Here is a 13,467-nt window from a genome sequence, read left to right on the forward strand (position 1 = left end):
TTCAATAGGCTTGTGCAGTGATGAGCAAGTTCAATACCTTCAAGGTCCGATATGGTAGTGACGAGCCAGCCACACGTGACGAGGGAGCACGTAAAGTAGCTAGCTAATGGGACAGAACTGAGTTTTTCATTTTTGAACTTTTATTTAAATTTAAATAGCCACATGTGGCTAGTGGCTACTGTACTGGACAGAGCAGCCACACAAACCCTCTTTAGCTTCCCAGCCAGCCATGCTCTCTCGTATCTCTGGCTGTTGGCCCTTCCTCTACCCTCTCAGCTGAAGACCTTTTCTCCATTCATTATCACACAGTCTACACATCCCTTATTATACGCTTTCATAGGATATGATGTATATAAACTCTGCCCCTGATAAACGTTCAACCAAAACACTTCCCCTGTGAAAGTAATGCTCTATTTAAGAGCAATAACACATTAGCTATGCCCCCTGCTTTCCACTGACAGATATGCAAGGTGTTTTTCTCTCTGCCCTTGACCATTCATTAATCCAATGGGGGAGGACATTGATGGTCGGTCAAAGGCCATGATTCATTTCATTAATATGTTTTGGCTTTCACATTTAAAAAATGGAGCCAACCTATTAAATGGAAAAGACCTCACAAACAACATGGATTCCTGGACCCATGTTCATTACTGCTCAGCAGTAATCAGCTAGACCCGTTCCAACATGGTAGCCACCAGCTACATGTGGCTATTTACATTTAAATTAATGAAAATTAAAGAAAATTTAAAATTCAGTTCTCAGTCTCACTCGACACATTTCAAGTGCCGGAGAGCCACAGGTGGCTCATGGCTGCCATGTTGGACAGAGCAGATACAGAGTACTCCTATTATCATAAGATGTTCTCTAGAGGTACTTTCACTACAGGGTAGTTGGGGAGGGCTGCCTCCCACAGAAAAAGGGAGTGCTTTTCAGGTCTCAGCAGTCCCCAGCCAGTCCATCAGGCCTTGACATTCCCTACCTGACCGCCGGAGGCATTTGAATTTGAGAATGTAGTCTACCCTGTGTCTCTGGGTTTCTACTTCATTTTGCAATGTTTTGAAAAACCACCACTAACCCTATCCCATCAGAAAAGTTTAAATGGAAGCAATCTGAAAAGTGAATATTAAAGTAGGGATAAGAACCTGGAAAGTGGTGCGTGTGTGTGTGTGTGTGTGTGTGTGTGTGTGTGTGTGTGTGTGTATCAGCGCTTCCTTGATGGGAACTGTTCAATCAGGAAGCAACTATGGCTGGAAGATGCTGTGCATATGCAATCAATACTCAGCAAAAGGTGAGCAAATGCAACTGTCAAAATATAATAATTCCTGAGTATGGGACCTGCAGGGGTCATAGGTAACATAAATGATGGGGTCTGGGTCAGGCCTGATGAACTAGGGGGCTGGGGAGGATAGATGCCAGTTTAAGGGGCAGGAGCCCCTATGCTCCTGTTGAATATTACAGTCAGCAGGGATGGGCTTAGAACTCTGATGTTTCCAGAAAGCTCAGGAATCCAGATTTTTTGTATTTCTCCCAATTTTAGCTCATTTTTTAAAAGAAACACTGTCCAAGCAAAATAAAACCATTTTGCCAGTCAGATTCAAGCCCCAGGTGCCAGTTTGCTAAGTCGGAGCCCTCACAGGTTGGCAGCACAGCAGAGATGAACTTGCCTGATGTTGATTCAAGAGAAGATGGGGCATCAAGAATATAAACGTTCACGGTTGAGGAAACCGTGCTATGACTCAGGGACACGGTTACAAAGGCCCCAGGCCCATCAGATCTATCTACAGTGTCAAAGTGACAAGCCACTGAGAGTGCTTATCTCTTGGATCCTATAATTCCCAGACTTTGGTGCACACAGGAACCATTTAGGGATCCCCCAAATCCTGATGCCCAGGTCTCACCCAACCCAGGGGAGTCTCGTGTGAAGCAAAGTTTGACAACCACAACACTAGCACATTCTCTCTAAGAACCTGTCTCCACAATGCTGATAAAGCTGGTCTTTTGTGGAAAAAAATAGGCCTCATAGAAGGCAAGACTATTTCAATTTTAAATACTGAATGTTTTCTCACATTTCGGAGAAAATGAATCTAGGGGCAACATGCCTAAACCCTTCCTTCGTCACTTTGGTCTTGTGCGTAATGGACTTCATGAACGGCCATGGGCAAATAGAGAAGTTAGGCTCCCTATCAAGGAACTCATCCTTTTATTGTTATTTGATTGTGCGTCTCCTGAATTCACTATGAGAGCTCTAGGAACGCAGGAGTGTGCCTGGCATTGAGCCCATGTCTAGTGCGTAGGAGTTACAAACATGTCGATTAGATGCCATGGGGACACAGGCAAGGCACGCTAATTGGGGAAGGGCAGGAGGTGGGGTGGGATGCTGGCTGAAGCTGTTTCTACAACACTTTACATAGAACTGAGAAAACATCAGTTGTCCATGTCAAATAGAGTTGGCGTTTGATGGAGATCATTTGTGGTGGCTATTGAACAAATGAAACCTGTGAAGTACCCAGCCCATAGACTTCTACAGGAAGTAGTCCCTAAGATGTCTTCCCTACCGCTGCCACCAATTTTAAGCATAAGAATGAAAAATTCTGAAACAACATGTGTTTGTGAGTGGGCCCACATTATACTGTCAGACTCTAAAGCCAAACTTCCTGGGTTCAAATACTTACCACTTGGCACTTTGACCAAATCATTGAACTCCTCTATGCTTCGGTTTCTTATTTAGAAAATGGGAGTGATAATACCTACCTCCACAGGTGAGCATAAGCAGTTATTTTTTTGTAAAGGGATTTAAAAAGTGCCTGGCACAAGGCAAGTTTTAGCTATTATTTTGTTGGAGAACATTAAAAAAAAGGATGTAGTGCTAGTTTTGGATTTACATGTCAGATGTATGAAAAACAAGAACCATGAGTTCAGCTAACTAGAACACCGAGTTCAAAGGGCCTTGACTCAAACCCTGAGAGAGGGAGAGGAGACAGTTCCCGTTCTCAGGCTGTTTGTGTTTAAATTCATGGTAATAGTCACTAGGATTGGGTGATTCAGTGCGAATGATTATGCACACACCGATCCCCTCATCCCTATGCCAGGGATGGTTGGCGGGAGACCCTCCAAGTCCATGTTCTACAACGATGCGTTATTATAATTGTATCTTCATATTGGATTCTAAATGCATCGCACTGATAGATCTCCAAAGGCTGGTTTATTTCCAAAACTCTATGGTTCTTTAGTTCTGTATGCTTGTGGGAAAAACTGACAATGTTTTACCTTTAAATATAGTTTCAGACATTTCTGGGTGGTTAGTCAACCAAAAAGGTCGGAAGACTGGGCCAGATCTCACACGTGCACCTGGCACTGACATGCTACGCAGGCTTTGCTACTCCACTGCAGAAAGCCCGTGAAAACTGTTAGACCTGCTGCAGTCCTTAACCACAAATGCTCCTCAGGGGCAAACGTCTTCATGTGCATGTCTTCTCTAAGTATCTTCTTCCATAAGCAGTAGTTCCAAAACCAAGGAACACCGTCTCACCAAAATAGCAGGAATATTTGCTCTAGATCAAAGGTCCTCACATTGTCATGGGATCAGAATCATCTGCAAAATTTGTAAAAAGATAACAGATGCTCAGTCTCCATCCCAAACCTACCCAATCAGAATCGGTGGGGTTGGGCCCAGGCATCTGCATGTTTCACAGGCATCCCACCTGCTTCCTACGCTCATCAAAGATGGAGAAACATTGGCCTAAGTTCATGCAACACTCTGGCGATATCAGAGTGCAAAATTCAAACACAGACCTACATTGAAAACAGATGCAAATAAAACACCAGGTCATTTTTTTGAACTGAACTACTGTAATTACAGAAAAATGAAAATACATTCTACACTTTCACAACGGAACATCAGATTTCTCTACATTGCTTCTGGTTCTCTTATATTTTTCACTTTGATCAATACAGAATATTTGCACTTTACAATTTAATTAAATGAGAAGACAAACTTGCCCAGTAATCACAGCATCCCTTATGAGGGGAAAAAAAAGAGTTTGATGACAACCATCTAATTTGCAAGAGCAGGCAGTGGTGGGGAGGGGTCCCAGGGTGAATTAGAAAGGCCACTTAACCCACCTCAGCTCCTGCCAGCTGTTGCCAGGCAGGAATGAGTAACGTCATACAGCCGGCTCTTCCAATTTTCCAAGAGAAGCTGGAAAATGGAGTGTGTATATATTATACGCTTGCAGTTTTTTAAATGGCTGGCCACTAATTCAAATGTTTTTGAAAATATATCATTTTAAAGTGCACACCATGGAGGCTAAACCATAAAACAAAGCAAAATTCATCAGCCCAGAGCTCATCTGTGTGCCCCAGATTTGTAAACTCTCTTCTAGAAACTGAGTTCTGTATCTGAATTCAGTCAGACAAAAAAACCACTCACAGAAATGACTTCATCTAGCTGGCATGTAACGTTACGTTCTCTGCCTCTAGAACTAACAACATTCTCTGCCATTTTTGAACTATAGGGTTTATACGAGGAGCCTCATGCTAAGTCCATGTGTTCACTCACTAGATACTGAAGAGTGCTTGCCCTGTGCCAGGTGCTGGGAACCCAGCGGTAAACCAAACCATAGCTAAGTGTAATATTTGCATAACACATAAAAATATATATGAGGCTCATCACCTAGTCCATGGTGAAGATGAATCCAGATGCACAAAATCTTAAGAACAGAATAATACCTTGGAGATCACTTTTACAGATGAGGCTGAAGCCCAGAAAAACAAAGGTTAGCCAAGGATCACACAGCTTGAAAGGGAGTAAAATTTATAGCTCCGAGATCCTGCTTTTGTAGTCAAGGCCCCTCTCCCCGCTCCTACTGCCTGTTCCCCTGAATCCAAGGGGACTCATAAAGGATTGTCAAAGGAAACGAGCAGGCTTGATGCCACTCAGAGAAATGACTTCAGTTTGGCAAGTTCTCATTTGGAAAGTAAGAGAACAGTTCATCTAGAGCTGGCTCAGAATTTCTTTTACATTTATGGAGATTATTATTTCCAGGAAGTCAGAAGCCATACTGCCTTACCTTAGAACATATAAAACAATACAAAACCAAGGAGTTGCTTCTATCTATTAAGAATAGAAAGAAAAATGAAGGGTCAAACTGCCAACATTCATAAAAAGAATAGATTAGAAAGAGAACACCAGCCTCACTGTTGGTAAGTGCGAGGCAAGTGAGGAGGGTGCCAGATGAGCAGGGGTTTCTGTCTTCACTAGGAAAGTCCTATCTTGACTCTTAACCATGTCTACATACTGCAACCGAAAGTCGTGTCTGCTGGAGGAGAGAAAGGAAGTAGTTTTCTGAGTGGCCCCTCCCCCCAAGAATGGTTGGTTCCATAAGCAGTTCCTACTATTTATTATTTTCTAAGCAGGTACTACCTATAGATGTATCCCTATTGTTCAGTGTCATAGCATTCTCTATCTTCAAAGGTGGGAGAAACACATGTTCCTTCGCCGACGAGTTACAAAACTGGAATGCACTGGGTTGTCGGGTATTTTGAAAAATCAAATGGCATTAAAAAAAAATAAAACCTTATAATAACGCCTACTTTCAACTTGACATAATTCTAAAACCTTTCTTCAAATCTAGAACCTATTTAAAATCTCTTATGTTTATGAAAGCCAGAGTGGAAACAACTAGAGTGTAAAACTTGTTTCTTAAAGGTGTTTTGGTTTTTTTCCAAAATTGGCACACAACTTATTAATACTTAAATTACCACAATCATGGACAAAGCCCTCCCTTTTAAATTTAGAAACTACAAAATTTTTCCTTCTCTATTAACCAATGACATTCACAATCTGACATGTTAAAATCTTTCAGGAAAGCGGTGTCGATGTAAAATGCTCATGAAAACACGACATACTTCAGAGGAAACACAGAAGTCTTATTGAAGGACCTCAGGAAGCCTCATGTTCAGCCCAATGCTTGAAAAATCAGACCTCTAGAGACGTGTTGGGCAAACTGCAAGATTTATATCACTAGAACAAGTTTTATAAAATGAAAACCACCACCAACTGGAAATATGTGTTGCTAACTAGCATGAGGGCTTAGATTGTTTTGTATTAAGTTTGGTGTCAAAGTTCATAAGATGATAAAAAGTTTTCAAGAGAAAAGTGATCGTGGGTGAAAATATATAGTCTGAAAAATAGTGGAAATCATTTCAAGTGCACAAGAAAAGTCACCTAAAAGGGGACCATAAGGGATATGAGTTTCTCACTTAATTTGATCAAGTATAATAGAAGGGAAATCTACATTTTTTTTGTTTGTTTTCTCTTTAGTAGCACAAATGAGGTAGTTAAACTTGATGTGCTCTTCTCAGGTCAAAAGTTTGGCAGTGTGTTGGAAACTATTACAAAAATGGCTGAAAAACAGAAATGTGAAAGACAGATGGCATTATACAATGCTGCCATCCCAGCATATAACAACAAGGAACAAATTAAGTCAGAGGTTCTGAACTGGTGTACTTTGAACCATTCACAGCTGTGCGCCCAAATTTTGATTAATGTGTAAATAAAATTAAGTGTTTCTTCAACTGAGGCGTGGCAGTCATCAGCACTGCTAGTATGTTCTCTTTCCAGGCCACAGAAGAAAGGCTGAACTTCCGCATCCTCCTGTGCTGGTGGGGCCACAGCTCTGGCCACAGGGCGGTGAATGGAACAGATATGCACCCCCCTGCTGGCAGGAGCTCGCCATTGCTAACGTACAGCCTTCTAGAGCCCTTTCTCTTTGCCAAGACCCTCAGAAGTTTCAGGGGTTGTTCCATCAGCCTAGACCCCTGGGTGTCTGCACTGCATGGAGCACGCCTGCCAACCTGCAAACAGACACATACGCAACGTGTGTGACATGTAAACCTTGGCCGTTACTACAACACACGATAGCTCTCGACTGAAACAAAAGGATGCACACTGGTAGTGTCATTTTCCCACCAGACTTGCTAAGTAGAGCTGGGGTCTCTTTCCCACTAGAAGGCAAAAAAAGTGTATAAGTGAAACTTGATGCCAAAGAAGTCTCTACTTTTATTAAAACATCTGAGTACTTTTCCTTAGTCTATATGAGTGCTTTTGTCAGAAGTACAAACAATACTAAAGGTTGGCTAAGTTCACCATGCCATAAATGATTTCTACTTTATCTGCAGTTTTATGCCACTTTGTCTGCAATTTTATGCCACTGTCTGCAATTTTATGCCTTTAAACAAGGCACCCAAGTTTAATATTCAAACCTGTACCTTTTACACAAAGGCTGAAAATCTGTTTTTTATATCAGAGGTCGCTGCTAGGTCTTTGAAAGGCCTACCGCTAGAGGGAGCCATCCGCTGTTTTGTGCCTAACCTGACTCACCAGGATGGTGGGAAACCTCCAGCTTCACCTGGGGAGAAATTCTACTGGGGCCATTTCTTTTCTAAATGTAAAATTGTCCTGGTGTCAGTCCAGTTGGGTGAAATCACCCAAGAAGCTCTGAAATGCACATTCTTAGGCATCCCCCAAAAGCTGATTCAGTAGGTCTGAAGTGGGGTTCAAAAAAGTGTAATTTTTAAAAAAGCTCCCCAGATGCTTCTGATGCAGAGCTGGGCCTGCTATCACTGGTGTAGAAGACTTCACAGGACTGGCCCTTTCCAATCAAAATGTCTTGTCATCTACAGGGCATTTCTGACAAGGTCCAAGATATACAGAGCCCAGATGGATTTAAAAAAAAAAAAAACCTCCTAAGAACAGAATTTCAACAAAACATTTTATAACAATAATAATCACAGAAAGAAAACATAGTTATCTTCAAATTTAAATTTATTAAGACATTCAGCTATGTCTGTCAGTCTACATCCAAATTTGCTACTAAAAATAAAATAAAGTCACATCCCACATTAGGAATACCAAGTCTGAAAAACACTTTTGGAGCCAAGCCTATTGTATAAATAAATGACTAGTTTCTTTTCATATCAAAAATCCCATAAAAAAATTACACCCCCCACCCCCCACCCCAGTTCTACCTGTAGCCATGATGAATGTAAAAATTTAAATAAGACACATCCTCGTCAAAGAAAAGGTGCAAAGTCTATTAACAGCTTTAAAAGTGGCATTTGCAGAGTGTGATCATACAGTTATGTATTCATTCCCCAAGTGCAAATATTGCCATAATTTAACACTGTTTTGATTCAGTTGCAGAAATTAAACATTACACAGGATTGAAAGGTACACGGGCCTTTATCAGTGCCCTAAAGCCCTTCCCACTTTGGTCTCCTACACTAACGTGGACTCCAAAGTATTCATTAGAGCTTTAGGTTACTTCACACAGCCAACACAGTATACAAATATTAACAAAAGTCTCATATACATCAAAATATTGAAGACTCCATCAGAAAGTTTAAGAGTCTCAGATTCCGTGAATGTACCCGCAAGGCCCAGGTGCCCACCCACCCCTCCCCTAAAGCACATACGACGTTTGAGCGTGCTTCAATCTCTGAATACAATCGACGCTTTGACATCTTTGATTTCCATGAGTGCTGTACAAAACTCAAAAACCACCAGCCTGAGAGCCAACTAACTGAGGGAAGGGGTGGAGAAAGGCGCTGGTCGCTACTCATCCTCTAACAGGAATGGTCTGTCCCACAGAAGTGAAAGGGCAGTTCCCCTTCCGCCTGCCCCTTCCCATATCGTCCTACGCTCGTTAGCCGCCTTTCTTTAGCCCCTTTCACACACTCACGTCTGATTTTCCTTATCCCTCACATACCAGGGGCAGTTCTGAAGTTGCTGAGGTTGAATTTCCTTGGCAAACCTCTACAAAACATCAGCATAGGATATATAAATACATTTTGATTAGCATACATTGCAAAATGTCTCCCACGGTGTCAAGGGCATGAAAGCAGGTGGTCTCCACTGACAGCACTTCTGGATGAGATCCTCGGAATGTCAACTTTCCTACCTACTCACCTCATACACTCATTCCTCGAATCTGAGCACAGATTCCACTGGGGGCTAACTTCCCTTCCAGGGTACCACAGCGTTACTCCTGCTGCTTTTCTTCTGGGCTGACCTCAACGGCTCCATCTTTTGCACAAGAAGGACATTCCTTGGGCTCACAAGTCCCTTCCTGGCTATCTGATCTGCTGGCAGTGCACTCATTATTGTCCCTAGAACCGTCTTGCATCCCAGTCCCTCGAGGACACTCTTGAGCTGGGGGTTCAGTACCTTCCTGAAGTGCGACATTTTGCTCAGCTCTAGCATGAGGTTGTGGAACGGGCTCAGTCCCTAACCCTGGAAGCTGGGAGGAGTTTTTGAGGTGGCAGTGGCACAGAGGGCAGGTCTCCTGGACATACAGCCATTTCTTGAGACAGCCTGCATGGAAGAAATGGCTGCAAGGCGTGATCACAGCAGATTTCATGTCCTAAAAAGGAGGAAAAAAAAGATATCTCGTAAGTGTCTATTATCTAAAATCTTTGCTGCTGCCCCCAAAAGCAATAGCTGCAAGATTTCTTTCCCACAAACTCCTCACAGAAAATTTGTAATACAGACCCTAGAATGAAACTCATTTTATATTTTAGTAATGTTTTAGTCATATTGCTCTTGTCATCAGAGACCCCTTTATACAAATAATGCAAGAACCACTGGCTAAATAATTTTAAAAAATAAGTAAAAACCAAAAACGAGGAAGAAACGACCATAACTGGGTTTTGCCTTGTGTGTAACACGAGGGTTACACGACTGTAGAGCATGATGACTGGGTCTCCATCAGTGTGGCATGAGTGCAATGAGAACTCACAAAATCTGATGAAGACAGGACTTTTCCAGTCATGCTTCAACATAGCTGAATAGATTATTCCATGATGAGATTATCAGCAAGGACACAAAATCAGCCACATAACACCAGGGCATTGGCAAGGAAGTGGCAATTCATTGGGGACAAGGTACACAGCCGGTTTTCAAGACATGGTCTGTAGAAGCCAGTGTTTCTCACCTTGCATTGGAATCACCTGGAGTGTTCGGTAACCGTGCACATTCTTGGGCCACCCCAGACCTACTGAACCGGGAAGCTGAAGATGGCAAAATCTGTAGTTACAGCAAGCCACCCCTGTGACTTGTATGCACACTCAAGTTCAATAACCACTGGAATATGAGGTGGTTTACTTTGCATTAATATTCTTGCTTCAGATATATTTGGGGAGGGAAGGCTGAGGACATGAAGTTTAAATTTAAGAACACACATTTGGTGAATTGACCACTAATTGTGTTTGAAGTCCCCAAACAGGGAGCTGTGGCTATTGCAGAAATTCCTTGCCAAGAGCTGGTAAGACCTGAGGTCAACCTTTAAGCAGAAAGCCATCCAAGGACAAGCAGCCAGCTGAGAAGCTAAGCATTTTGACTGCCATTTTTTGTGTGGTATTAGCAGGTAGTTCGAGCACCTCAAAAAAAGTGATGTGACAACAGGAAACACAAAAAAGAGGACTCTGAAATTCCAGAGAGAGAATATACTCAGACATATGTGCTGAGGCTGATGTTCCCTGAATCTGTCTTTGCTGCGCTTTGCCCTGCGTACAACGAGGTACCGGGCACCAAGGAGCCAGAACTAAAATGATGGCCCCTTAACTTGAGGGAACCTACATTACACCTCAGTCCCCTCATACGCGACAACCACCTGGAAAGCATTATTTTGCTAGTACCCAAAAGCATGTTCTAATAACAATAAAAAGTTATAGTTGCAGTTGACTCTTAGAAAAAATGCTGCTTCCAGATAGTCCTAAACACACACATACACACACATGCTATGGAAACTGTAAAGCAGCCTTGGAGGAAGGGCACCCACTGTATACACACTGCCACTATCTACAGCTTTATTCCACCAGCCCACACTCCGAGAGTGACTCGAAAGGAACAGGTTCTGCTGTTGCCGTAATTTCTGTCCACACTTCCAACAGTGAGTAGTTTAGCTGTGAAAGCTGCTACGCAACCACCCCCCTGCACAGGTGACTGGTGACTAAACGCTCAACCTAGTTTTTGTTGTTGTTCTATTTTGAAGCTGATTTAAATGCCATCTTTCAATCTGTAATAAAAGGCAATCATCAGCTATATATGACACATATGCCACAGATGCCATTAGCCCAACTGCAATGGTCCACCAGCTGGCTGCCTCTACCATACCTCTCCGCACCCCATCTCACATATCCATCAGCCCACAGGTGGGCACATGCTCTCTCCACCTACATCAAGTAAACAAATACTTCTTCCCCACCTTGGGAATACCAGAAGGGAAAGAGCCAGAAACTTGGCACACCACTTTTCAGAAGTTGCTGACTCCTGATTGCTAGTATATATTTGATAGTGCATATATATACATATATATATATGTGTGTGTGTGTGTGTGTGTGTGTGTGTGTGTAATTATATTCAGGAGTAAAATATAAAATACGACCTGACCTGTTTTTCCTTTGTTTATGGGTGAGCAATGTTAAAAATAACAATACATTAGAATTTGAGGGACTAAATTAAAAACTTAATTTAGAAATAAAATTGGAAATATTTTTATCAGGTCTACTAGTTTCTGAGGCCCACGTTCTTTGCACCCAGGAAGTAATTCTGCCTAGAAATTTAACTTGAACCTGGTTAATGTGGTTGAAGTCCCAAGGGATACATCGTATGACCCACCCAAATGGATTCTTACTGTGCGAGTTACCTGATAACAGATGGCACAAATATCATTGTGTTTCTCAAGCTGCTCTTTCGTAGCGAGGGGTAATGATTTAATCTTATTGACGGCATCCCTGCGGAGAAGGAAGCTCTTCCACCCCAGCTGGGCCCGAAGCCACACATTATAGTAGGAATGGATGAAGATGATCATTGAGCCCATGACTGTCCATTCTCCAAAGATGGTCTCGGAGACGCCGTAGGCCACCACGCAGAGGGCCACGAGGAACTCCAGCAGGCGGTAAGTGCCGTTCACGTAGTAGATTACATCATCCATGTTTTCCACCGGCTCTTTTCTGAATTCCTCAACCATAAATAAAACATAAATAAAAAGTGTTCCCAGTACCTGTAAAAAAAAAAAAAAGCACATATATTAAAACTATGATCACAAAGAAAGGTTTTTCATAGACTTTAAACAATAACACACTGCTAATACTTTTAGGATATCATATTAATATGTAGGAGAGACAATGATGCAACTAAAATGGGGGCGATCTCAGTAATCCAGGTATTAGAAACCGAGAAGCCATGCTTTGAGACATCACTTCCCTAAAAGATTCTGATTAGTAATTAGTTTTCTCTGTCTCATCCCTTCCTCTTATTCCCTAGGTTGCCAAAATTCTACCTGAATTTTCCTAATTCTGTAGTCACACTTGTTCCTCAACTTGAAAGGAAACTTGGACTTCTACACGGACAATGAATAAGTCTTTATTGCCAGTACTATATTTGTTTTTACTTCTTACTAATCAGGCAGCAAAGATGGACCTTTAAGGTCCAATAAGCTTTTCATTTCCAGGTCAATATGGGGTGCGTGTGTTTGCGTTTGCGTGTGTGTGTGTGTGTGTGTGTGTGTGTGTGTGTGTGTTATATACATATTGTGTCTATAATACACAAATATGTCATATGTATGTATGAATGTGTATATACCTATATATACACATACACACACATCATAAACCCATGGATATTTTTGAGTGGGTATATACTAAAAATTTGTGCTCCGAATTAGCGCTAAAATCTTTTAATATTTTATAATTACTTAGATGTCTGTATCATACCATTCTGAAAAGAAGAAACTGCAAAGTTTAATTACCTTGATAGAAAATAAAATAGGGACATAGACAGGTCTAGTATTTTAATAACCTACTTTCTAACTCCTATGCTCAAATAAATGTAATGTGTTCTAGTAAAGGGGGTGGAAAGTACACCTAAATAGGCCACTTATAATAATTAATCTTGAAAAAGTTTAATTGCTTTGCTAGAAGGAAAAATAAGAAAATCAGTTATTATATGAAGTTAATTCATCCTCCGAGGCTTACCTGAAGAGAGGTGAGAATGCTGCTAGATATAATGATAAGAAGCCAAAAATCCATGTGGAAAAACTGGCAAATCATATAAGCCATATATGCGGGGAATATCAGCAAAAATAAACAAAGGCTCACAGCACGGAAGTGTTTCCATAAACTCCTAGAGAAAGCAAAGGATTCTTTTAAAGTGTCTGTCACCTAGTAGTACAATTACATTAACGACTAATAGGTCCTGTGTCATGCTTAAATGTCACAAATACTGTACTGCGCACCCTTCTTCAGCCAGTCCCTACATTTTAGGGCAAGTCACACCGCAGGCTTAGGCCTTCAAAGCCATCTGGCTCATTCCTTTTCTCTTAGTCTCCACATTCAGTCAACTGCCAAATACCATCAATTCTTTTGTTTCTCAATAGTTTGCTTTCAGTTTCATTCCCAATCCAAATG

The 13,467-nt window shown here is 41.6% G+C and overlaps 1 protein-coding gene across 6 annotated transcripts in view; it reads right to left on the reverse strand.

The window, feature by feature from the left end:
* Nucleotides 1-7,807: 7,807 nt before the first annotated feature.
* Nucleotides 7,808-13,467, reverse strand: part of RNF145 (ring finger protein 145) — a 70,697-nt gene continuing 65,037 nt past the window's right edge. For all 6 annotated transcript variants that reach the window (XM_019653976.1, XM_019653978.1, XM_019653974.1 and 3 more), the window contains 3 exons: nucleotides 13,036-13,183; nucleotides 11,706-12,062; nucleotides 7,808-9,422 (listed from right to left, as the gene is read on the reverse strand). In XM_019653976.1, the coding sequence (XP_019509521.1) occupies nucleotides 9,042-9,422; nucleotides 11,706-12,062; nucleotides 13,036-13,183 (886 nt within the window). In that variant the 3' untranslated portion in view covers nucleotides 7,808-9,041. The remainder of the gene's footprint in view (nucleotides 9,423-11,705; nucleotides 12,063-13,035; nucleotides 13,184-13,467) is intronic.

The sequence above is a fragment of the Hipposideros armiger genome, unplaced genomic scaffold, assembly GCF_001890085.2.
Source record: "Hipposideros armiger isolate ML-2016 unplaced genomic scaffold, ASM189008v1 scaffold_211, whole genome shotgun sequence".
Taxonomy (NCBI): domain Eukaryota; kingdom Metazoa; phylum Chordata; class Mammalia; order Chiroptera; family Hipposideridae; genus Hipposideros; species Hipposideros armiger.